The following is a 27439-nucleotide window of genomic DNA, read 5'->3' as shown; positions in this document are numbered from 1 at the left end:
AGAACAGTTGGATCATGACGTGTAATTAAAGTATGAAATTACAGTCATCTAAAATAAAAGAAACGGAAAATTTAAACTTAACCAGTTTACAGATTCGAACACTACACGTGTTCCGATAGGAATTCCTAAGAAGACTACTCCGCAACCTTAGTATCCTCCAGCTCTTGCTCCAAAGGGATCTCCTCAACAACGTCTGCTCCCATCCAAGTGGATGATCATCGCCAGAGAAACATACCCAAACAGCACACAACACAAACAATGCAAGGGTGAGCTAGATATAAAAAAGCATGTTATCTCATAGCACATTTAATTCATGACATCATACATAGGTACATATACAGGAACAATTACAGCATACTCATAACCCACATCTCATAACCTCATACGACTCATCCTTACGCCTACATAGTTCAGCTGGCACTCCCCAACACTATGTAGAGTAAGTCACAACTCATATTTACGCTCGCATAGTTCAGCTGGCACTCCCCAACACTATGCAAGGTAAACACACACGATTTATCCTTACACCTACATAGTTCAGCTGGCACTCCCCAACACTATGTAGAGTAAGTCACAACTCATATTTACGCTCGCATAGTTCAGCTGGCACTCCCCAACACTATGCAAGGTAAGTACACCCCAAATCACCACCATGTCTCCTTTTCTGAGGATCATGGAATTACGTCCACCACCATGTATCCCCTCCTTGAGGACCATGGAATTACGTCTGTGAATTATACTGTTACTGACAAATACCAGATATCCCCATATAATACAGTAAATCCAACACACCTAATAAATTCACATATTTTCACATAATTCTCATCACAGTATACATTCCAAACATTTGTACACGTAGTTCAATTTAATAGAAGAAAACATTAGTTATAGGGTACTATACGAACGAGCACTATTCACCCAACACCTTGGAACGGACGTTTCTTGACGAACGCCATTTAACAATTTGGACGAGCGTCTCTTCAAAATGGACGAACGCCATCTAACAATTTGGACGAACGTCCTTTCCGGATGAACGAACGTCAACCAAACAATATGGACGAACGTTGTCTAAGCAATATGGACGAACGCTAGCTTGATGATTTGGACGAACACTACAGGACGAATGATTAACAACCGGCCGAACACTCTTTTGGACGAACGCCACGGACGAACGCTCAAGGTCGAACACTTCTTGAACGAACGCTAGGATTGATACTTAGGTCGAACGCTCACTCCGATTGAAGGACGAACGCTGCACTTATATGAAGGACGAACGCTCAGCTTAGAATAAAGGCCGAACGCTTGATCGAGCCATGTGGACGAACGTTTAATGTGGCTCAAAACGGACGAACGTCCAATTTGGATCAAATTGGACGAACGCTCACTCTAGCATCTCGCGCTAACTCGCGCCGGGCGTCTGGCGCGACAGGGGCGCCGGGCGTGAATTCTGCAGAATGCAGAATTCTGCAGATTGAGGCCAGAACCTCGTTTTACCATTTTCAACCCTTTTTTATTAACTTCTAACACCCTAAATTCATGTTTTACACTAGATTGGACTTACCTAATTGATTATAACCGTTCCTTATTCAATTCTTAAGGGATTCATACTCAAATTCAACCATAAAACACCAATTTTCATAACTTTGATACTAAAAATCCAATTCCACTACTTTGCACCTATTTTGATCAATTTGATGGTTCTAACAAGTCATAATACAGTGGGTGAAACTGTTCCAAAGGCTCAATAACACTCTAGACCCCAAATGCTCAAAATCACTACCTCACTTCCTCTCCAAATGACTAAAAAGCTATGAAATTCCAATTTCCTTCAATTCCAAAACATACAAGATCACATACATGAATCAACACATCAATTTCAATCCAACCATACATACAACCACAATTTTTCCAGCATCCTACTCATGCAACCACTATCAACATCCAGAAAATCCAACTCCCCTTACCTCTTGAAGACCTCCTAGCAATCTTGAATGCAGTAAAGCTCTTGACGTTCTCTGCCTCACCTCTGGATGCACACCCAACACTTCACTTGAATCTACCTTCCTCAAGCTTGCAGCTGCAACGCCGGATGACCTCTGCCTCACTTCTCCCAAATCTGCAGCAAGCTTACTCTCTTCCAGATTTTTCCAGCAACTCTCCCCCTCTGCAGAACTCCCCAAAAATTCCCCTGAATTCACGAACCCCTCCCTTTAAGAGGAAGAAAAAGTGCACTCCACTGCTGAACGAACCTCAGTCGTTCCCTTCCCCTTCTTAGTGTTGTGCCCATTATGAAAGTGAGGATGGTGGTCTCATGGTGGTTGAAGCACTTCAAAGTGGGAAGACCCACCATTCACCAGCTGCACCACTCTGCAGACAGGGAGCCCTTCCACTTTCTCCAAGTGCAGCCGCCCCTCCTTCCACTTCCAGGAACGTGCCTCCCTTCCCCCACCACTTCTTCTTTTATAAAATTAAAAAGGACACTCGGTCCTTACATTACGGGTATTCCTTATTTACTTAATCAATTTGGTACGTGTATCCTTGTTTACTTAATTATTTTTTCTAATATCTTTCTATTTCATACTTAGGATCATGTCTCTGTCATGTAATTATGGGTGTACCTAATATTTAAATCTTAAAATATAAATAATTTTTAATATTTAACTTTATAATCATATGATTGCAGTACATATTTGTAACAAGTATTATTAGAAAGTTGAAATATAAACCACTTGTAAAAATTTGGTGGTTCGATAACGGTTCAATGGGTGAAATAAAAATGTTCAAAAAATAAAAAATATCGTTAAAATAGGTTTTAATATAGCTCTGATATCATATTAGAAAGTAAGTTTTTAAGTTTAACTTAACTCCATAAAACCGGTTTGTATGATAGGTTTGCACTCCACTTATATATTATAATTTAGTCTTATTTCTAATCGATACGAGACTTCCAACACTTATATATAAAAAATAAAATTATATAGAGAAGTGATGAGTTTATGAATCTATTAATCTATTTTGACTTGTTTTACTTAACTCATAGTTTGCACAGATTAACATTGAGAGGGGTAAATTATCATATAAATTTAAATTATAAAATAAATTATATGTTTTTAATATTAAATGGAAAGACAATATCAAAATGCAACAAAGTTGTAATAATTTGGTGAATATAAGTATAAGAAATATTGAGTAGGTATTCAAATAAATGCATCTGACCATGATTTTAACAAAAAAGTACCCTAATAGTCACAAACCAAAAAATTAAAGAATTAAAAAGTATAATTATTGGTTTTAAATGAATATTTTATTGATTAATTTTAAACTATGTTTTTTCCTTTTTCTTTGGATAAAATATTATGCAGATCGCTCCATATAATAATTCACAAGTTAGAAGTTATGCAAAATGAAACAAAAATATCAGTCCACATTATTTTTGTAAAATCGATCAATCCAACTTTCTTTTTATGGGTGAAAAATTAGGATAGGACCCACATTGTCATACACAATATGAAATTTTATTTATATTGATTTTTTTTTCTCAGTTTCTTTAATTTTGAGTATTTTTAATTGGACTTTTATTAAATTTTTATATTTTATTATTATTATTTTTAATGAGGTAAGTGTTGTTTTTTTTAATTATTTTTATATGTCAAATGTAAAGTTTGTTATTGATATAAAGTTATATTATAATAAAAAAAGCAATGAATATGTGATGCTTTTTAATAAGTTCCACATTATTATCTATAATAACAAAAAAAATGTCACTGATATACTATACATTTTTAATAAAAACAACAAAAATCATTAATTATTTTATATTGTTAAAAAGTAATGTTTAAGTGTAATTCAATTTTACAAAATTGATTTATACAGTGAGAATTGTATTTAATTATATATTTTAAATTTGTCTTATTTTTAACCGCTGAAATTTTTAATACACATTCTTTATATCAAGTTACATGCATCTTAAGTGTGTGATCATACATGAACGAACAAGTGGTTTGATAACGAGTAAAATAATAATTTTAACAATTATTAAATTTTGTTTATATTCAAACTTATAATTTTGTTTAGATTCAAACTTATAATTTTGATATTATATAGTTAAAATTTAAATCTAACGTATTTATTTATATATATTAAATTTATCTTATTTTTAATTGATACATGACTTCTAATATTATAAATAGTCAAATAAAAACAACAATAAAAATCAATTAAAAATATCAAAAATTGTAAAAAACATAAATTAACTAAACCTTAATAAACTTTTGATGATGTAACTAAATAATTATATTTATTATTCTATTCATATCATATATTTACATGCATAAATCTATATTACATGTACTTTGATATTTTTTTCACATTTCTTATTTATTTGTAATAAATAATAAACTATTAGTTTTTAAGTTTTTTAGTTGATATATTTGTAATAAGTTTTATTTATTTATTTCAAGATACTGAAATATAAGATTGAAAAAATCCAAAAATATTCTATATATGTATATATATATTGTTTTTATTTTAAATTTATTCTATGAAATTTGCATATAAGCAAAATTATATATTACAACATAAATCAAACGTTTTAACTGGTAAGTATTGTGTGCATCAAATCCGTTTTTAAAGGCACACGTTTGAAGAACAATAAATCATGAACTCCATTTAAGAAATGATAGATTGCTTTTTTTTGTTTTTTTTTTCTGATAATGACTGCAATGAATAAACAAGGAAAAAGAGGAGGCTGAAATCTCTTTGTACCTTTATACCTGATTATAGACATAGGATATATTAAAATAAATAAAAAATCATTAATTTTTTTGTCAAGTAAATTTAAATTTCTTTTATTGTTATCATACTTTATTTTCTGTAATCTCGTTATTTGAATGAGTGATACATCTTTATTTATTATATGGAAAATAATTAATATAATTTATATTAATTATCAAATCATTGATGACTATATCTGGATTGTGTCAAAGATTATAAAAAAATAAACAAGAAAAAAAATGTTATCGAGAGATAAATATAATTCATTTAGCAAATGATATAAATTTCAGTTTTGTTTGCAAATAGCCAAAGAAATGTTCTTTACAAAGAAAATATAAAAGACTAATGAATTTAGCATCATACTACTATTTTTTAAAAATATTAATTTTTTTTCTCAATAGAAAATATACAAACATAATGAATTTAGCCTTGTAATCTCTCTTCCATAATAATGATCCAATCTTTTTTTTTTCTCCAAATTTGTTGAGTTTATTACGGATCTGTGGCCCATGAAAGAAAACGTCCCGTGAAATTTGGGCCCATAACTCTCTAACTAAACCCTTTCAATAGCTTTGTAACTTTTAATTAGATTAATAATAAAAAGAGGACTATTTCTTTTTGCACTCCATGCTTCTCATGTGGACCCAATGGGGTGGTCAAAAGACTAAATTACACCTCCTTGCTGCTGCTACCTCATTGTCATCACTCCGTTCGCCGCTATCGTTTTCTATGTCTTGTGTCATAGATGGACTCAAGATGAAAAGTTGTTCTTTAATTATATAATCTAAAAGTTAATTTTAAGTTTCACATTCTATAGTACAGAAATCATTTAAGAAAAAAAGTTGTTTTTAAATTGTATAATTTAGAAAAAAAAAATCAGATTTCACAATTTTAAAATTAGAAAATGATTTCAAGTTTGTGCAATCCAGAAATTTTTTTCATAAGAAAAAAACACTCAAATTGAATAATCCATAAGTTTTTTTTCATGCAAAAAAACCATTTCCGTATTATGCAATTTAAAAGCTTTTTTTTTTCATAAAAAAAAACTTATAGATTATGATGAAAGCACCTAATGAGAATTACATAGTGGCATTAAATTATAAATTTTATAAATTATATCAGTTTTCAGATTTAAAAGGTTTTAAGATTGTAAAAGTCACTTTTAAAGGCAAAATGAGAATTTATGTATTTATGAAATGAGGAAAAGAAAATGGGGTGTAAAAAGAAATCCTTAAAAATAACATTTGAAGTGAGGCCCAATATTAACCCCAAAAAATGCATTACACTGTTAGAGCCCAATGGACACGTTGAGACAAAGTGATAGTGTTGCACTGTATTCATAAAAAATCTCAGAAGAATGTGCTCAAACAATATTCTAATAATTTGATTAACTTCATAAATGAAAAACAAAAATTTCTCCACTGATAGTAGTTTAAATATTCTTTTATTTTTGGTCAAAAGTAAACATTGTTTGGAAAAAAAAAAGTGAGTTAGTTGGATTAAACAGAAGACCACCTAATAAGATGTGATTATCTCTCAAAATGATTTGTAATTAAAGATTTAGCCTCTATTAGTATTTTATATTAAACCATTAGGGAGTTTTAACACTGATGTCGACCTTACTTAATCAATAAATATTCAACTAAAAAATTATAAAAATGAAAAAATATATTCTTCTTTCTTTTCCATTAATATAAAAAAACCAAATAAACAAAAATACACATAATTAATAAAGCGATATATAAGTCCAAAATCTTTAAAATATAGAATTATAAGTTTTTTTTTCACATCGTATTCAAAATCTTCATATGTACTTATTTGAATTCAAATTTATTTTCAATAATCTCTATTTAGGTGAATTTTCTTCACATCGATTCATTCTCTCAAGTAGAAATATTTTGAAACATAAAAACTCTTAATTTATTTTATCGTTTATCAAAACTTGTCTGAACATTTGTTAAAAAGAAACTTTTGATATATTCATTCGAATCCATCACTAATACAAAACCTTCGATTATGAAATAATTTATTGAAGAAAAAAAAAAGATGAACTATAAAAAAATACACTTTTATTATTTCTTAAAAGTACTACAAATATATACAAGAAGAATTCTATTTATAAAATTAATTGAATATTTAAACTGACTAAAACAAGAGTGTTGAAGGGAGTTTTTTGTTTTGAAGTATTGTATTAAAGAGAGTAGTCATTGAGGTGTCTGAATATGGATATTATTTGTAGTCAGAAACGACAATAGTTTGGAAAATGATGTGCACTCACTCAACCACATACACCCCACGGCATCTTATTCATTCCACTTTTTTCTCTTTTTCTTCCTCTTTTACCACACACCCATTAATTGCATTTACTTTTCATTCATTCTTCTCTTTTTTTTTCAATATTTTTTCATCATCACCACCACTATTTAACATCTTTTCAATACTGCCACAACTATATACAACCAGATAAATCAGATAAACATATGTAACTGAGTAGTTAGATTAATAACGGAATTAACGTTGAAAAGAATTATATTAATGTTAAATTAAATTATTATTATTATTTGAGTTGTAATTTAAATTATAGGTTTAAATGTTAAGAAGTAAATTTCTGTTTAGTATCCGGTTTTAAAAATGAAAACATTGAGTCTCTATTTTATGAAAAATATATGAATAAGGTCCATAAAGAAAGAACAAGTTCAACAAATCATCCTGAACAAGAGAAAGAAAAAGCTGGACAGCAGGAGAGAGAAGAGAAAAAATACGGCCACATCAACATGGACTTAACGTCGTTGTTGTCAACTTAACGGATAGGACCTTATTCATACACTTTTCATAACATAGGGACTGAATGTCTTCATTTTTAAAACCGGGTACGTACTAAACAGAAATTTACCTCTTAACATTAGAACGAGTGTTTAATTTACCTCTTAACATTAGAACGAGTGTTTACCTCTTAACACTACGACGAAGAAAGCATTTAAGCCTAAATTATATAATTATATTAATGCTAATCTGGAGTTTATTTCAAAATTTATAAATATAAATTTATGATATTATGATAATTGATTACATTAATTATGTTGTTAATACTATCCAACACTCACTTGATTTAGTATCACAGTGTCTTCTAAAAGATAACACTCTACTTCGACAGCAATCTAGTTCGAGAACAAGGAGAAAAAACCTTAATCCATACTTAAAATTTGAAGACGGTCGTAAAAAGTTGACTTAATCTGAATCCCTTAAACCCAACCACGTAAGAACCATAACAATAACCATAACAATGATTGGTATATCAGAGATCTATAACTTATTTTCAATACTTTATTTTAATTTCTATTCATATTTAACAGTAATATGATCACAATATGACTACAAAAAAAGCTGCCACCTTTTCAACACTAACTGCGTTGTGCAATCAGGAAAGCTGAAAGATAGATATCATGTTCAGACTGCAATATTGGGTTTTTTAGTTTTTACTTATTACAAACAGAAAAAGCTTCAACCAGTACAATATGGAGTTAATACTGGAATAAAGCTAAGTCACCAACCATCTTTTAACTCTACTGAATTTAGTTTATGATAATTAAGGGTAATTTTCAACCTTTCTTAATTCTTGTTATGATAATAACACCAATATATGTAGAACAGTTCCTCCTTTCTTTTACAGTTTAATTACACCTTTTAGAAGATTATTTTCATATGTGAAAAAAATTCTCCGAGATATTTCTATACTTAATTCGTTCATCTATCCCTTTACACAATCTTTATTCAAACGAATATAACTTTTCTCCTTTCTCTAACCTATCATGTCTGTGTGAAAAAATGAATAGCAGAAACAATAAATGAAAAACAGATTTTCCTTTTTCGACAATGTTACACATTTATGATTAAAAATTACGTATATATTGCAGCAAATTTCAAATACAGAGCTTTTTGGTGCCATGAAGTTGAGTTTCACATTCGTCGTAACAACAAATATCATTATGATAGATCATAATCTCACTTCAATATTACGTTAACAAGTGAATTTTAAGTCAATCTTAACTTTACATAACTGACTTATAAAATAAGATTTGAATTTACTTATATATTATAAATTGATTTTATATTTAGTTGATATAAGGTTTCAGCACATAGGTGTATAAAAAATAAAGGTTTTTATAACTAGCAAATTTAAATCTGAGATATAGAGAATGTCGTTAGTAGATTCCAACTCATTTGGAAAAGTAACTATAGATACCCCATATGCATGCATATACCATCATTTTGATAGTCCAAGTTGAATTTAGGATTAAGATAGAGAGACAGTATGTGGGAAGTACATTCCCAAAATCAATTAGTTTGGTTCAAAAAAGGGAAAGAAGAGAGTAACAGAAAGATTTGAATTTGCACCAGTCATTAAGAGCTTAGACATGAATATTGAAAAGAAGAAAAAAAAGAAAAGGAGCAGGGGTTTTAGCACCATGATTGCATCTCTTTAATGTGGTAACAACTACTGCAAGTACTACTGATAAGAGGAGTCACAATCTTCACAAAAATATCAAAAGGGGTATGGTGTGAGAGTGGTCCCAGGGGAATTGAAACCTTATGTCTTTTATTTGGTATTGGAAGCAGAAAACTTAACATTTTAGCCAAAGTTGGAGACAGATCACATGCAAAGGAGCGTGCAAGCCACTTCATATACCGATATGTGTGCAGTGCAAATCAAGGTGATTTTCTGTGTTCTCTTCTAAGCTTTAATTACTCTCAATTAATTCTGCACTACTACCGGGAAACAAAAGCTAACCACCCATTAAACAAACCTGCTGTGCTGCTCCTAAGAGACACACGTTATCTTTGTCCAACCAAGTTGTTTCAATACAAACATATTTCTCCTAAGGATGGATTCCTTAAGTTATGTACTCTATGGTTATGGGACCAATCCGATAAGACCACTAAGAAGGGTGATCGGTCCAAACAGGTTGCGGTAAGTATTATCATGCGCCATTCAATCAAGTAAATGTTGTCTGTTAATCGATCGTATGGTCATAGAGATGGAAAATCAGACGAATGACCTCTAACACTAAAGACTCCAGAGTGTTTTGTGAAGATCTTCGACCCTACTCCCAAGACAAGTTGACATTAGTGCCGTTAGGAGAAACGACAACGGTTATTTTCGATCTAAAATTTTAAAATAATTAGTTTATGAATCTTTGTCTGTCTTTATATGATGATTCATTTTCTCATTTTTATCCAATGTGGAACTTAAACTTATATTTTGATTTCCAACAAATTTGAATTTGAATATCTTAGAACTAGATTATTTTCTTTTTTTTAGGTTGTTTTGTAATCTTAGTACTACTTCAATTATAACAAGTATTGTTCCCTTTTATACCATGTTTGAATCAATACAGATACATTAATGATGCAAAGAAAAATTAATTGGGAGTTTCTTCATTTTGCTTTATATGTATATTTTTTGTGGTGTTCTTTGATTCTTCCTAAATTTAGAGGTGGAGGGTCAGGTTTTGCATTTAATTATTAAATTAGGTGGCTAAGTTATCATGCTTTTCTTTTCTTTCTCTCTCAGGTTGGTGGATTGGCAATTTGTCCTTTGAGATTAAGAGATCGCAATGATGAAACATGAAAAATCATTGATTCATTATTGCAGTGTGTATATTTTATGTTATCATTTTTCATTATTTCCACAAGCAAAAGGGTGTTATAAATAAGCAAAAGTCAATATCATGTCAATCCAAAGAAGCATGGAAACATTCTTGAGATGAGATGAAAGTAACCTTGCATGCAAATCCATTCCCACCTAATAAGAGAAAAACAGTGATGGAAGCAACATGACTCATTGCTTCTTGTTTATCATAAAAGAAAACAATGTAAAAACATGTGCAGTGCAGCACACACATCTCTGTATAAAACAACATATTTAATGATAACTTACAACATCACTTCCTTCTTATAAAAATATCCAAACATATTAGAACATGATTTAACATGAGCATGGAACAGTTTGGTATATATTCTCTAAGACATGCAGTACATATATATAGATTACGAAATTACATATCTACAGTATCAGTCAACAACTTGATAATTATATTGGTTAAAGTTACTGTATAATTTGACACATAATCTGATGAAAATAAAATAACTATGAACTAAACCAGCATGTTGGTTAATTCAGTTAAAGAGTACAATAATTGATTGAAAATGTGGGAAATTATTCAGCAGAGTCATGAGCTGTCTGTTATATACTGTTTTTAAGTGCAGCAAATATACTTTTAAAGAAATTATTAGCAGAAGAAAAACAAAACAGATTCTGTTTAAGATTGTACATGGACAAAATAAATCATCAATTATAAACTAATATTACCATCATCAAGCTTTTTGGAAGATGATATCAATTTCATCACTAACAAGACTCGTGTTTAAAAAAAATAATACATTACTATAATGTATATATAAAAAAGATGTTCCGAATAAATATATATATATATATATATATATATATATATATATATATATATGTATTTTTTTTTCTTAACAAATACCCATCTACAAAATAGAAGATATATAGCTAGTGGTATCTTTGATTGTAAATTAAAAGATAACTGTATAATTTTATTAATTTATTATTTTGAAACTTTATAATACCAAAAACACCTTTTATACTTCAGACAAAACAAGCAACTTTTATAAAAGCTATTGTTAAAAATAGCTTTTACTTTTGTAAAAGTGTTTCATGGGTGGGCCTATTCGTAGTGCATAAAAGACTGAAATAACAAAACATTCATTAAAATAAGTATCTCATGTGGAAATATTCAGACATCAATGATTTTACTCACACATTATATAGATATTTCTGTTTTCCTAATTTTGAAAAACTCTTCAAAGTTAACAAATGTAAAAGCTTTAGTCAAATATAAGAAGTATTAAATTAAAAAAAATAAAAATGTGGTTAGTAAGTTAACCCGACCACAAGTTTATATATTTTATTTTACATTAAATTAAATTGAAGCCAAATATTATTTAAGCTAAAGTTTTTAAAATAGTATATAATTGGGATGTTATCATGGGTCATGAAAGTCTTTTAACTTCAACACTGAGTGAAATATACCCTTGACCAGTCATCAATAATATAAACATAGGATATATTTAAATGACACAAGTAATTGCACAAACATGTTTGATGTCGGATTCTTCAGTGTAAAAATGAACTTTTTATTTTAGAAAATTGTAAAATATGTCAATAGTAGTTGAATGTTTAGATTTAGAAGAAAGAAATCATCAAAGTAACCACCTTTTTTTTTCTCTTGCATTAAATCATACCAATAATCCTAATAAATTACATATACCTGGGATAAGAGTAAAGGAAGAACCTTTGAGAACAAAAATAGAAGAACAACTTGTGGGGCATAACATAACCAAACAAACAACTAAGAAATAATTCAAATGGGAAATGATGTGTTTAGAAGATATAATCAGAGATAGAGTGAGGGCGTGTCTGATTGGGGTGGCATTGACTCTTCCCAAGGTAAAGAAGACACCATGATCAAGTCAAGGCAAAACCTGAGGGCGTGTTGTTCACTCTCCAATGAACATATATAATAGTCACATAATTGCTTCTGAGACTGAGAGAAACCATTGGAGCGTGAAACCAAACTCAGAGAAATTGGAGTAAACCATGGTGAACAACGCAAACAAAGGGTGTTGTTGAGTTCAGCTATGTTTTGTTTTTTGAAAATTGGAAGTAGTAAATAAGTAAATAAATAGCACCGGAATTAGAAAAGCTTGTCAGAGGTTAGAGGCAGGTGAAAGTTTGAACATGCAGTATTTGAAACAAGGATCTGGATCTGATAGAAGAAGCACACAACACAACATAAGATAACATTATTATGGGGCACAAATACCACACACACGCACGGCCTCTAGCGTTTGTTAATGATACCATGGCATGAGAGAGAAAGGGTCTACATAGCATAACACAACACAGAGAAAGTGGGGCAAAGTGAGTGGGGTGGGAGAGAGAAGAAAATCTTGGCCTAATTGTTGAGGCTGAGAAAGATAAAAGGGCAAATCAGAAATAGTTCAGCTCTCAACTTCACTGCCCACTCTTGCCCAGAACCCCATAAAAACACACAAGGGTCACTGATGCAATTGATGTTTTTTCTGCTGCTTCTATCTGCAACCATGTTATGAATAGGGCGGTGGTTTGGCTTTTGGAGTAACTCGACAACCATTGTGTTTGAGGTTGATGGGTACCACTGCTTTCAAAAACATTAACTAAACCAAGAGAGAGAGAGACCTTGTTTTCCTTTCACAGGTAAAGTCCTAGTCTTTTGCTCATGTCTGCATTTCGATTTTATTTTGGACAAGGTTAGAGATTTAGATGTTGGAGGGAGAACAAAAGAAAGGAAAAGAAACGAACTTGTTTTGTAAGTTTGTCGTTCTGTTGTTTCTGCAACTTTGACACTCATTACTTCTTTATAGATTCAACTACCATGTTATGTCCATCTCTATTTTCTTTTTAAAAATTCGTTCTTTTTATCAAAGGTAACTTTTGACACCCTTCTCCATTAGTCTTCTCCCATTAATCATGCACACGGGAATACTACTTTTAACACTCAACTTTCTTACTCTCCTTTCTTCTTTAACTCACTTTTCTTTGCTTGCAGGAATACGAGAAAGAAAGTCACTGTATCACCACTCATCTCAAGTTGGTAGGTAGGGCTTGTGTGTGGTTGAGAAAGAAACTTTACTTGCAACAGGAGTGAGAAAGATAGTCACTAGTGAATAGAGAGAGAGAGACTCAACTTGAAAAAGAAGATTTGATTTTTAGGGATAGACTAGTTTCTTTGGAACCATGTAGTAATCCCTTTTGTTCACTCATGGATGGTTACGAAGCTACACGAATTGTGTTCTTAAGGGTCCAAACTTTGGACCCAGAAAATGCTTCCAAAATCATGGGTTTGCTTCTGCTTCAAGACCATGGTGAAAAAGAAATGATTAGATTAGCATTTGGTCCAGAAGCACTTGTTCACTCAGTGATTGTTAAAGCCCGCAAGGAGTTAGGTTTACCTTTGAACTCTCCGCCAACACCCTCCACTCCTCCTTCTCCTTCACCGTTCCTTCCGAGGCAGAACTCTACTTCTTCAAGGCTCGGTGTTATCAACCTCCCTCCCTCTCTCACCATTCCAAACCCTTCTTCTACTTCTTCTTCATGGCCTACTATGTCTGAGCTTCAAACCCCTGATAGTTTGATGAGCCCCAACAATTTGGTTGTTGGCTCTTCTACTTCTTCATCCTCCTTATCCTTTTATGCAAATGGAGGCTCAGATCCGATTGATGACTTCCAACTTCAAGACCAGCTCTCTTTTCTGAATGATGGTTCTGCTCATGCTCACAAAAATAACCCTGATTTGTTTTACCCTTGTCACTCGGACTTGTCTTCAAGTCCTACTGCTGCTTCTGACTCTACTCTCTTTCCTTCCTTCGATTGGGGAGGGTCTCTTCACCGCAGGAGTTGTTCTGTCAATGATGTTTGTTTGGGCTCTGAGGACTCCAATTCCGGGTTGGGGTGGAAGCCTTGTCTTTACTTTGCTAGGGGATACTGTAAAAATGGCACTAGTTGCAGGTTCCTTCATGGTGGACTTGGAGATGCTGATGCTGCTGCTCCTGCTGCAATGGTTGGGTCTCCTAGCAAGCTTGAGATGATGGAGCAGTGCCATGAGCTTTTCAGAGCTAAATCTTCTCAACAGCAGAGACTGGCTGCTGCTTCTCAGTTCATGGCCTCTTCTACTTTTCCATACTCCCCTAAGTGCATGAATTTGCTGTTGCAGCAGCAACAGAATGATACTCAACGGTACGTAGTGCTTTCATACCATGCAATCATGTGTTTTGATTAGTGCTGTCTTTGTAATGGTTGAGGTGTAGGATTCTAATCATGACTGATAATAATTGCAGAGCTGCAGCTCTGATGATGAGTGAGGATTTGCATAAATTTGGACGATCCAGGCTTGAAAGAAATGATTTTTCTCTGAACAGTCCTGGAATGGTAAACCCAGCTTCCAGGCAGATCTACTTGACTTTCCCAGCAGATAGCACTTTCAGAGAGGAAGATGTTTCAAATTACTTCAGGTTATTGTTGTTTAGCTTTTGCCGGAGTTCCAATGCATGGTATGACAATGGCAGAAATATTAACTAAGTTTCTAATTCTGTGGTTGAAGCATTTATGGCCCAGTCCAAGACGTGAGGATCCCATACCAGCAGAAGAGAATGTTTGGCTTTGTTACCTTTGTTTACCCGGAGACTGTGAAGCTTATTCTATCTAAAGGAAATCCTCATTTTGTGTGTGATGCTCGAGTGCTTGTTAAGCCTTACAAGGAGAAGGGCAAAGTCCCGGACAAGTACAGGCACCTCCTCTCTCTGCTCTTTCGTTATCTTTCTCTTTCTGGTTATCTTGAGCTTTTTTAACGTGTTCATGTTTTTGTGTGATATCCAGGAAGCAGCAGCAGGTAGATAGAGGAGATTTTTCACCAAGTGGTACTCCTACTGGACTAGATGCTAGGGACCAATTTGATCTTCAACTTGGTAGGTTAATGCTTTTGGTTAAACCTTCTTCTTTATTATCTTTTCAGATTATGTTGGTCAAACCTACTGTACTTAACACTTTATTGTCTTGTATGTTTTCAGGAGGCAGAATGTTCTACAATACTCAAGACATGCTGTGGAGGAGGAAGCTGGAGGAGGAAGCTGATTTGCAGCAAGCTCTAGAGCTCCAAAGTAGGAGGCTAATGGGCCTGCAGCTTCTTGACATCAAGAAGCATCACCAGCGTGCACTCTCCACTGGAAGTCCAATTCCTTCCCCAGCACACTCTCTTAACATGTTCAACCAAAATCTTGTTCTTCCTTCCTTTCACAATATTTCCGAGGCCCCAAAGGGTATATCTCTCTTTTACATTTGAAATGAGCTGATTCCAGCTGCTTTTGAATTGAACTCGGTGCATTTTTTGGGAGTGTTATGAATTTATTGAGATTTGTGCTACTTGGTTCCAGAGAATGGTTCAACTTCTGCTCCACCTAGTACTGATTCAGTTTCTGCTGGTCTGCAATCTGTCAACGTTTCTGTTGGCAAGGAAGTGGTGGTCAATGGCGAGAATGGATTAAATGAAGGCAATGACAAGCAGAACTCTGGTCATGAAGATATTGATTTGCAAGAATGGTATAGAACTTGCTCTTATCTAGAATAGTTAGAGGGCACCAGAATAGTAAACACCTTTTTGCACCAAACTCTTTTTCAGTCCATGCCAAAAAACATTGTGCATTTATTCAGGTTTTCCTAATTTCCTGATTTGATGGTCCTATTTTGAACGGTTTATGAATAAATACAGCTCGGAGCATAATCTCCCTGATAGCCCTTTTGCTTCCCCAACAAAAGCTGCTGGAGACTTGATGGTTTCCTTCTCTAATGGAACTGTTGAGGCCATTGACACAGATGCCTCGGGTGCATCTGTCAACTCCAAATTTGGTACTAGTGCATTGCTTCCACCAGCATCTGCAATTGACATGGGGACTTTCAAATCCTATAACTGTCAAATACCAAGGTATTGTTGTCATTACATTCTTTTCTTGCTTTTCCCATGGCATGAGTTTTCATTATTCATAAATTTTTGAACTTTTTGTGATATGGGTTTGGATTCAGGTTCCCTTCTGGCCATGGAACTTTTGGGATGTTCCCGGGCACGGGTGGCCCGATTGGCATTTAGTTTCCTGAGTTCAGGTAAAGGTAGTTTGGAAGTTTATGTTGACGAAGTTCTGTTGCACTTGTTGTCTTCAAGGTGGATTGATTTGTTGTTTAGAATATTAAATTTGGATGTCGGTTTGGTCTTTTTTGTGCAATATTTACAGGAAGTGAAAGATGACTAAACAAACCGGGACAAATCAGTTGAAAACCACCATCATCACCACCACCACCATGACGGCCATCACCATCAATCATTAATACTATACTTGTTACAACCATACAAAATGCATACGGAAAAAAGCAGTTGAGTAAAGAAGGTGGGGCAGGCATTCCCCCTTCTTTTGTTATATTAGCATTATTATTCCACCATTTTCTTTTTATCGTATCTGTAGTAGTAGCTGAGTGAACCACAGGTTAAAATAACACAGAAAGAATCACCAGAGTCAAATGTGTAATAGGAACTCCCAAGCACTGTAATTTCATCTCCTACCCTCGGTTATGTAGTAGTGTAGAGTGTTAGTTCAATGTTGTTACAGGTATAATTTCAAGTCTTTGTATAGCTGGAGCATTTCCCAGAGAAAAACATGCACAGATGAAGTGGTAAAAGCAAAAAGGCAGAGCTTTATAACTCCAAGGCTGATTCAAACCCCCCACTTGAAGGGTAACTTGAATTTGAAAGCTATAAGTGAGGAGAGGACTGTAAAAGTGTTAATCTTAGCTGATTAAAGTTCAAAGTGGAGATTTTTAGCATGGAGGTTATGTTTAATCAGTTATGCTTGTACTTCTACTTAGTTGTTACACACAGTTATCAAAGAAAGAATTAGAAAGAAGAATCAAAAGTTGAGATTTTAGTCTGATTGGTCTATTTGCCTCTCCTCTTTGCTTTATTTATTTTGAAGGAGAATTTGTCTCTTTGTTCTTGCAATTATTTTTGCCTTTCAATTTGTAAATTGGTGGGGTCTGTCTTTTTTTTTGCCATTATTGGAGAGGAAAGAAGAGGGTCCAAAATGCACAGCATCACATGGGGGTTGCTGACACTGCAAGTGGGCCTCACACATTTATATAATGCCAGGTTGTGTATAGGTCCTACCCACCAGCACCTACCCATGTGAGTGATGCCACTTTTCTTTTTCATCTACCCTTTAATCTGCAATAATAAAATATGTACCCTTAAGTTTATCTTTCATCACTGGAAAGGACATGCATAGATCTAAAAGTAGGGTAGATGCCCCACATATGACAAAACTCTCCAGTTACTCGAATCTTTGGGGCTCTTTGGGGCTCGGTTGCCTTATGAAGGTGTGACTTAGTCTTGATTTACTGTGCTTTCTTTGTATTGCTCTCTTTCTAGTTTTCCATAGCCCCCAAGTGTTTGTGAGAAAGCTCCGTCTTCAAAACTAGACTCACCTCACCTCGGGCACAACAACACAAGCGACAATGGATATTGGTTGGTTTATTACCTTAGTGCCTTTTTCTTTGATCAAAACCAAAGATTTTTGAAAGTAACATATTGCCTGCAACAGGTTTAATGTGTTAGCCTCAAAAAAATTTAAATATTGGTCTCCCTCCATAATAAATACAGCGTGTGATTATTATTATGCATGGAAATTAATTATGGTCTTGAATTATAAAATACTTCATCATATTTTAAGTATAAATTAATCTTCACCTGTCACATTTCAGCAGAACTTTGCACTTTGAATGGACAAATGTACAACTTAAATTATGTGAATAAAGTATGAAAACTTGTGTTAGAACAAAAGACAGAACACTTTGGTGCTGTAGTTAACATCCCTAAAATGTCGAAACCCAATTTAAGCACTTTTGATTAATATTTCTAGTAATTTGATATCTTGTTGGCAAGATTTTGACCAAAAGGGTGTTGTTCTCAAGTGAGCTACATTGACTAACAGGGAAGAACTAAAATTTAGGAAACCAAGATGAAGAGTGGATTTGAACTTTGTTATCATAACTCATTAAGTTTATATATGTAGGTTGTGGGTAGTTGTGTTATTCCAATGCTAGAAGAGTCTCCTTGGTTAAGCAATCCTGCCAGATTGTTTCCACTAACACGAGTGCATTGGGATAAGTTTCCATGACAGTGATTTTCTATTAGCATGCATTATTAAGTAAAAGTTATTAGTAGTTAGCAAGGTTCTTAAGGTCACCAAAACAGTCATCAATTGCTCTGAGGTTTAAGAAAATAACACCAAAATTCAATGTTAGTAAATAATGTTATTGTCAAATCAGAAAAAAGATAAATAGGTCAGAAAAGTTAATGGTTTGTTTTGGACAGACTCCTTGTAGTGACTGCACCTGCAACTGCAATCATCCCAACATGCTTGGTTGAATTGCAGACTTGTCATTAAATGGCTTAATACACAATAAATATAATGCCTACTCGCTACATCTAAGTTGTTTCAATTTACTGTAACCAGTAAAAGTTGGGGAAAAACAACTCTATCAATAACCAACTCAATTTAAAATAGACATTGTTTTCAAGTCTAGTAAAGTGAGTTAAAAGTTTGACCCATTAAATGCATGGTTAACAAAGATATCAGTGATTCAGAAAAGAGAGAAGATTAAACATGCATTTAAGTTAAAATATTATTTAACATTTCATTTTTATTTATAGTAATTTTATATTTTTATTCATCTTAGAATTCATTTATTAATGTAGTAAACAAATATAGACCCTGAAGAATGAATATGAAAACTTGGATCTGTGTAAGTAACATGATGTTGCATAATGCTCTTCATCCTGTTTATCCACTGTTTGGTTTTGAAAAAAAAAAGTGTATGTTGACAACTAAAACAAAATTTTCTATTTGATGGAGACATTTAGAATATACATATATATAAAATTGAGGCTAAAGAACTATAGTCATAGGCAAACAGAACATTACCTCAATGGTGGTGACCCATGACTAGTGATTGTGGTTAGAAGTGAGTAGCTAACCCATGTCTGGTTTGTTGTAAGTTGAAACATTATTAAATGTGTAATGGGAACTGAAATGTACGTGTGATAAATAAGGCTGTGCTGTTTTGTTGTAATCCCTTTATGATTAAGACATGCTTGCAAATGCCACAGTCTTATACGTGCATGTGGTTATATTTTAGTTGCATAGGATTCTTCAAACACTGTCAATCAGGGAAAAGGGATGGTGACCCCTGCTACCAATTTCGACTGCACAATTTCTCAGTTTTTTTAAAAACAGTTACTGTCTTATTTTCTGCTAGTTGGACTAACTCAAAGTAATAGTTTATTTATTGAATATTACTATAAATAATTCTTTGAGTAGAAATTCATCAAAGTCATTGGTGAAAGATTTTATATATATATATATATATATATATATATATATATATATATATATATTTTATTTTATAAATTTTTATAAAAAAACAAAACAAAACTTCATAGGATCATATAAATCAACTGAGACAGATTAATGATTTTTTAACTAAAAGTTAAAATAGAATTTATTTTTTCTAAATAGTAATGAGTGTGTAAAAAAAAGAAAGAATAAGCATCCTTTTCAAAAGGATGATTAAGTCAGAAAATGTAATTTGGTTTATTGGTTTTATTTAAATGAGGAATGGTGTTCACGTCCATCAAATAATTGAAATCACCAATGTTGAACTGAAAATATGGATTGAAGAAGATTTTGAAAATAGAATATTCATGAGAGAAAAGTGATTGAAAAGCACATGATATTTAGAAGGAGGAAGAAAGTGTTGAAAAAATATGAGGGAATTGGGAAGGTCAAAGCAAGGGTACAATGTGCATAACATGATAATGTTGGCATATTATTTTGCAAGAATATTGGTTCCACATGTTATGAATGGATTAGACTAGTTCAAATGCACATGCACTCCAAGACACAAAAACTCACACAATTCAAAGTTTAAGATTAGAACAGATGTACTATGTTTGTATAATGTTTAGACAGGATAAGAAACATTTGTAGTGCAATTTTTTTAGCACAAGAAAAGCACCAAAAGTACAACAACATTCGTGCAACATTTTATGGCAAAGAGAAACAGTTGTAGGAATCAAACCAAAACTTCTTGATAAGAAAGAGTTCGATTCAATATATTTAGTTAATTAATTTATCTAAAAATTTAATTATGACCAATTAAACTTATAAGGAATATATCTCTTAATTTATATTTGAAATTAAAATTGGTTTTCGTTTCAAACTTTAAATATATTTTATCCTAAATTTTAAAAGTAAATTAATATAATATCCTAATTCAATTGTTTTAAAATTTGTTGATGTATTTATCCTAACGTTTAAGTTGTTTATATAATTTAATTCAAATATTACTATGGAACCCATCCCAAAATTACTCTAAGTTAAGCATGCTTAACCATGGAGTTCTTATGAGTTAAGCTACCGAAAAGCAAATGCATTTGGTGATATGAGTAGCCTAATCAATCCCTTTAAGCTATCCACACAGTCTCTAGATCTCTCTCATTCCGGTGTATATTCGATTCATCCATGTGTCCCTTCCACTGGAAGCCTGCCAGGAGGCGCTCCTTGTCTGTGCCCCCTGCACCATGCCTCTTGCACCGGCGATCACTCGTGCCCGGGTGTCACATGCCCACCAGCTTTAAGCTATCCACACAGTCTCTGGATCCCTCTCATTCCGGTGTATGTTCGATTCATCCATGTGTCCCTTTCACTGGAAGCCTGCCAGGAGCCGCTCCTTGTCTGTGCCCCCTGCACCATGCCTCTTGCACGGGCGATCACTCCCCGCCCTCGTCAGTGCCCGGGTGTCACATTTAACACAAAAAAAATTAGCGTAATTGGATTAAGATGATCATATACATTTATTTACAAAGTTTAGATACTAAAATTTATCATAGGTTTAAGACAAAAACAATTTTCAGTTCAAGTTTAGATCTAAACATATTTAATCCTAAATTTAAAAATTCTAATTTTTTAAGTAACAATCTATGAAAAATTAAATAGTATGAGAATGGAGATTGATGAGAATGTAGATATGAAATTTTTAAGGCTTTTTGAGTATGTGGTGTGAATAAATGGAATAGTAGTGTGCTTTACAATCACTTAAATATGAAAAGATATTGAGCATGAATACTTGGGATTGGTGTATCAACTTTGGAAAAATATATGGACGTAAACAACTCATAAATATAAAATAAAAGAATTGTTATATATTATGAATTTTTCTAATTAGTAGTTTTTTAAAAGAAATATTAAACATATTAATACAATATTAAACAAAAATTAAAACTTGATACTTGATTTGAGTGATCTACTGATATATAAACTCATTTCGTTTATTGCTTTGAAGAAGTGAAGGAACAGATTAGTATAAAATTTGGAGGTGGGAAGTTGGAAAACGTTAGTGTGAATATCACGAATCACACAACTGGGTTGAAGTAAATAGGCTCAACTTTTGGCCCAATTAGTCTGTCTTTCTTCTTTTTATGGGCCTTGTCTATTTGAAGACAATTTTATATAGTATATTTTTGTACAGTTTTATTTATTTTTAAAGATAAATGGATGACAATTTTTTTTAATGAAGTCATTTATCTAAAATTTTTATTTTTGTGGTACAAATGTCAAGTTACATCTAAAATTTCTGATCATGATCTGGAAAAGAATTTATTTCAACAAAGAACTATTTGTAGCTTCAACACTTTTCTAACTATTCTTTATTACAAATTAAATCAAGGATAATAAATGATAATTCTTATATATAAATTTTAATTTTAATATATAAACATATTTTTTAAAATATAAATGAAGAATATATATATATATATATATATATATATATATATATATATATATATATATATATATATATATATATATATATATATATATAACTTTTGTCTGTGGAGTAGTTGAAAACTTATAAAAGATTAAATATATGTTTAGTGTCTTGAATTTTTTTGTGAAATTGAAATTTGTTTTATTTAAAATTTTGATAGACTTTGAATTCTAAACTTTATGAATCAATAGATATAATCATTTTAATTCAATTAAGTTATATTTTTTACGTGTCAAACACGTTTTATGATAGTATTTAAGTTGTTTACACTGTTTTATATCTTTTTATTTCAATGTTAATCGAAAAATATGTTTGAAATATCAAAAATATTTAATGTAATTAGATTATAGTGAATATATTCGCTTATTTTAAAATTTGAAGGCGATAATATATCGAAGTTTTGTACAATTATAAATTCTATTTTTTTTTAACTTGCCTGGTTAGATTATAATTAATATGTATATGTCATTTTTATAAAGCCATTGCTATGATTTTCAAACATGATAATTACATATTGAAACATGTTAAAGGGTTTCATTATATAATTTAACGTACAAATAAGATTCTAATAATTATTTACGGAGTTAAAGCTTTTTCATAAGTCTAATAAGTTGAATTATCAAATTTTCTATGTGATGTTGAATTATTGATGTACCAGAACGAGTTTCTGGATTGAGGATATCACTAGGGTCAATTTTGAGATTTAAAGTAATGTTTCAATTTCAAGTTTGTAAGATCATTCAAAACATTTAATACATTGTTCAATTTGAAACTGAAACTTCTCACACAACTTCATCTTTAAAAAGTGTTTAAAAAAGTTTAAGAAATAAAATATATTTAAAACATCCTTAGTCTTATTTCCTAAACAATATATGCCTATTAAATATAGAAAAATATAAATTAACATTTTACCACTCCACCATTATGTTTAAATTTGTCAATATTTATTATACAATTGGTTTACAAGTTTATAATGATTATTCAAACAATTAACTTAATTTTTTTGTAGTTACTTTATTTTCTAAATTAGTTACTAAATTTTCTTTTTGTTCATTTTAACATCAAGTACTCTCAAATTTTATTGCATTTTTCATATTTCTTGTTTGTTTGGTCTTCAAGGTTTTATCTTCATCCAAAAGAGCTCGGATGGTATTTGTAAAATGTATTTTGATGCTAAAGTCAATAGATAATCAATGAGAAGAGTATTAGATATTACAATCCATGTGTGTCAACAACCATACCCTATACCTTAATATATAAATGGTGTTATGAGTTTTTACATTTTTGCTAACTTAATCACGATCTAACCATGTATCTTAATTGGCATTAGTCGGTTGATTGGTGGTTATTGTTGGCTAAGTGTTAATCTAACATTTATTCTGCAACTGATTGGTCTTGCCAGTTGACCAAGATAGTTGGCCCACCAGTCGGTCGAGGCGTTCGATCTGCCAGTCGGTAAGGGTGATCAGTTCACTAGTCGGTTGCCCCGCTAGTAAATCGATTTAGGCAATCGACTTGCTAATCATTCGGGTTAGTCGGTCGATTGACCCACTAGTCAATTTGATTTATTGACCAAAAGGATATGTACAATACACTAGCCCCTAACGCTTAGTACATGTAGCTGAAGGGATGAAGGGGTTTGAATATGAAAAAGTATTTGGTGCTCATGTATGTCGAATGTTATAGTCCGATCGGGAGGGGCTCCTTAGTTGGAACTCGCCCTTACCTAATAAAGTTTTTGATAGGGGTTCATTGGTTGGAAGTCGTCCTTATTCAAACATTTTAGTTCGATCGAGAAGGATTCCTTAGTAGAAACTAGTCCTTTCTAAATGGAATTTTCAAGAGGGGTTCCTTGGTTAAAACTCGACCTTACGTTAATGTTTTATCTCGATCGTGAGAGGATGAGATCGAGATGTTGCGACGAATCAGAGGTCGAGTGGTAGAGGTCAATTGGTCGTGGCTGAGCGACATAGGTTGACTAGTTGAAGTCGAATGGTTGAGACAAAAATATGTATATAACATTTCTTACAAACATTTTACCTACAAATTTTTATCCGTAGATAATCCATAGGTAACACTACCTTACATACAAATATTTTCTTGTCAATATTGAAAAGTCGATAAAAAAAATTAAGATTAACAAATTGAGGCCTTGAATGGTCGAGCTAAAATGTCAAGATTGAAAAGTCAACTGAAAAATCAAAGGTCGAAAGATTAAGATCGAATGGATAATCTAAAATATCAAAATTGAAAAGTCGGTAGAGAAATTAAAGTCGAAAAATTGAGATAAAATTGTTGAGGCCGAATGAAAAAAAAATCAAAATTGAAAAATTGTTTGAAAAGTATTAAAAGATTAATTATTTGAGAATCTAAAAATATAAGTGTTTGATAATATTTTTAGAAACATATATCTTTTATATATGAGAGTTTTTCTAATTATACCTTTTAACTCTACTTAAGATTTATTAACTCATCCATAACTACTTTTTAAAATATCTTTAATATGATAAATTAACTTTTTAAAAATATCTTTAATACGATAAATTAACTTATCAGTGGGGCATGTGTAAATTAAAAGTTCATTAACTATCAGCTAATTTTGATAAACACATTCTAATAATATCTACATTTCATTATTAAAGATGAGAATAGTAAAGTTTAGTATTGAGGAGAACATGATAGATAAAATGAGTGGTTGAGAAATTGCCAGCATGTGATCTCAGTATATCTCATATTTATAGTTACCTATGTATAACGGTAAATAAATAATAATGATTTAATTTCCATCCAACAAAATCATGATATTACCTTTAAAGACATAAGATTAAGAGAGCTGACGATTAAAAGGAGCAACGGTATTATTTGTTGGGTCATTCACTGACTATTAGACTAACGACAAATATCTAATTAAATGTCTAAGATCAAATTAAAGTTCATAATTATGGATTATCAATAAGGGATGTTAATGAAATATACCAAAATTAAAGAAAAATTGATACATAAATATATTAAAATTGAACTGCATAAGTACAAAAACTTTTGGTTTAGCATATATTAAATTAAAAAACATTTAAATTATATATATATTGAGGGAATTAAGGTGTCTCATTACAAGTTATTTTTGCTATAAGTTAAACTTATACTCAATCTTTAATATTCTTAATTACAAACTTTCTTTTATAATTATTTTATATACTCATGAAACTCACAGAAATTTCCAGTTTACAAGTTTGATACTAAATTGGAAAGGAATAAACTAAAATTCAACCTAAATATTTTTATGTTTAAATTAAAGTTGAAAAGAAGAAAATATTTATTTTCAAAGTAACATTGTTATCTTTATTGGTTTAGAAAGTTCAAATTTGAAAAAATAAATCAGACCTTCGAAAAACATAAATGGTGAGACAACAAATTTCTTCATTCACATTCAACATAGGTTTAGTTTATTTCAAATACATTTTCTTCCTTAAAATAGTTACACTTTAACCTTTCGAAGACAAATTAAACTTGTGATTGAAAAAACTAACTGTTAACTCATAAATTGGTAACTAATAATTTTAAACTAATTAGATTAAAAATATTTAATGGGATTAGTTAATAAACTAGTTTGTAATAATAAAAATTATATTTGCAAAATATTATTATATAATTTAAACAAATTCTTATTGAACATTTCTATGTTTTTATTTATTTCTCAAGTATTTCTTTTTATATCAACAAATCGTTTATTTAAACTATTTTATTCAATGAAAATTTATTTCAAATTTTTTTGATTTAATTCTATGAATTTAAGCTTTCAGAATTCTTAAGTTAGACTACTATTAGACTGTGTTTATTCTTTACATATGTGATTATAGGTAAACAAAGTTATTGAAAAAAAATGCTAGTAGCTAGAATAGCTTAGGAATGTGGTTGACAACGTTAATAACTTAATTAATATTTCATTTGACCAATCCATAAATTGTGATGAAGTATTCAAACTAGTTTATTTTATGTTCATTCAGCTTTATAAGCTATAAGTTATTTTTTTATTTTATTTTGTAACTTATTTACAAAATTTAATTATCATCATTTATATCCTAAGATACATTTTCTATTATCTTTATTTTCTTTTACATATTACTACATATGTTAATTTTATAGATGCAAACAATTACTACGCTGTTTTTAGTATTTATTAGATTACTATTTATTTTTAATGTAAATCAAATTAAAAATATAACATTACATATTAAAATAACCAATATTTCATTTCATATATATGAAAATATAAAATATGCATAAGAAAACAAGTATACTACATTGATTTATTTCTTTTATTGTTTTTCTCATTTTATTGTCTCTTCTTGCATAAGTACTATGGATGAATGTCATTTGTGGAACAACTCCGAGATAATGTTGTGTAGTTTGTTCTGTGTTGGAATTTTTATTAAAGTTGCATGTTTTTTTTATTGTACAAGTTATATATATATATATATATATATATATATATATATATATATATATATATATATATATATATATATATATATATATATATATATATATATATATATATATATATAAATTGGTATCTATAAACTAAATAAATTATTTAATTTGTTAGGACTATAACCAATTTCATTATCTTGACATGGTTAAAAGTTGTTGATAAATAATAACATATTAGAAATAAAAGAAATGACAAATTGATACTGTGTGTATTTTTAGATTTTTTTTTATTTAGTGGTTATAATTAATAAAATCAATATAAAAAAAAGTTATTTAAATTGCAGAATGGCTGAAAATAATTTGAGTGACAGATAATCAAATTCCACTATTATCATAGATTACAATACTGTATGTTTGTTTATTTTAACAACCTCTACTCCTAAGAAAAAAAAAAGGAAGAAAACATTTTTCCGAATCACAGGATTTAGAAATAATTTAAAATTTAAAACTTAAATTGAAGAAATTAAAAACATATTTAAACGATTTTTCAAACACTGAACTGTAATTGTTTTGAATGAGAAACAGCAAGAAACAAAGACACTGTTACTGAAACTTGTCTGGTTATTGAAGATTACTTTGTTCAGTAATCAGTAATACAAGTTGGGAAGTGATTAGAATTACACG

At 31.0% G+C, this 27439-nt stretch overlaps 1 protein-coding gene across 3 annotated transcripts; it reads left to right on the top strand.

Annotated features, from left to right (window-relative positions):
* Positions 1-12402: 12402 nt before the first annotated feature.
* LOC108340420 (zinc finger CCCH domain-containing protein 53) lies at positions 12403-17364 on the top strand. 3 transcript variants are annotated; one of them, XM_017577801.2, is made up of 10 exons: positions 12403-13093; positions 13446-14632; positions 14734-14907; positions 14997-15182; positions 15272-15360; positions 15463-15711; positions 15826-15991; positions 16161-16373; positions 16472-16549; positions 16678-17364. In XM_017577801.2, exons 2-9 carry the CDS (start codon positions 13659-13661, stop codon positions 16533-16535), a joined length of 2115 nt encoding a protein of 704 aa, XP_017433290.1. In that variant the 5' UTR covers positions 12403-13093; positions 13446-13658; the 3' UTR covers positions 16536-16549; positions 16678-17364. The 3 variants fall into 3 exon arrangements, with proteins under 3 accessions (XP_017433290.1, XP_017433292.1, XP_017433291.1); XM_017577803.2 differs by having other exon boundaries at positions 12405-13093; positions 14997-15176; XM_017577802.2 differs by lacking the exon at positions 12403-13093 and adding an exon at positions 13107-13205.
* The last annotated feature ends 10075 nt before the right edge of the window (positions 17365-27439 follow it).

The sequence above is a fragment of the Vigna angularis genome, chromosome 5 (assembly GCF_016808095.1).
Source record: "Vigna angularis cultivar LongXiaoDou No.4 chromosome 5, ASM1680809v1, whole genome shotgun sequence".
In the NCBI taxonomy this organism is placed as follows: Eukaryota; Viridiplantae; Streptophyta; class Magnoliopsida; order Fabales; family Fabaceae; genus Vigna; species Vigna angularis.
This window is presented reverse-complemented; position numbering and strand designations above follow the sequence as displayed.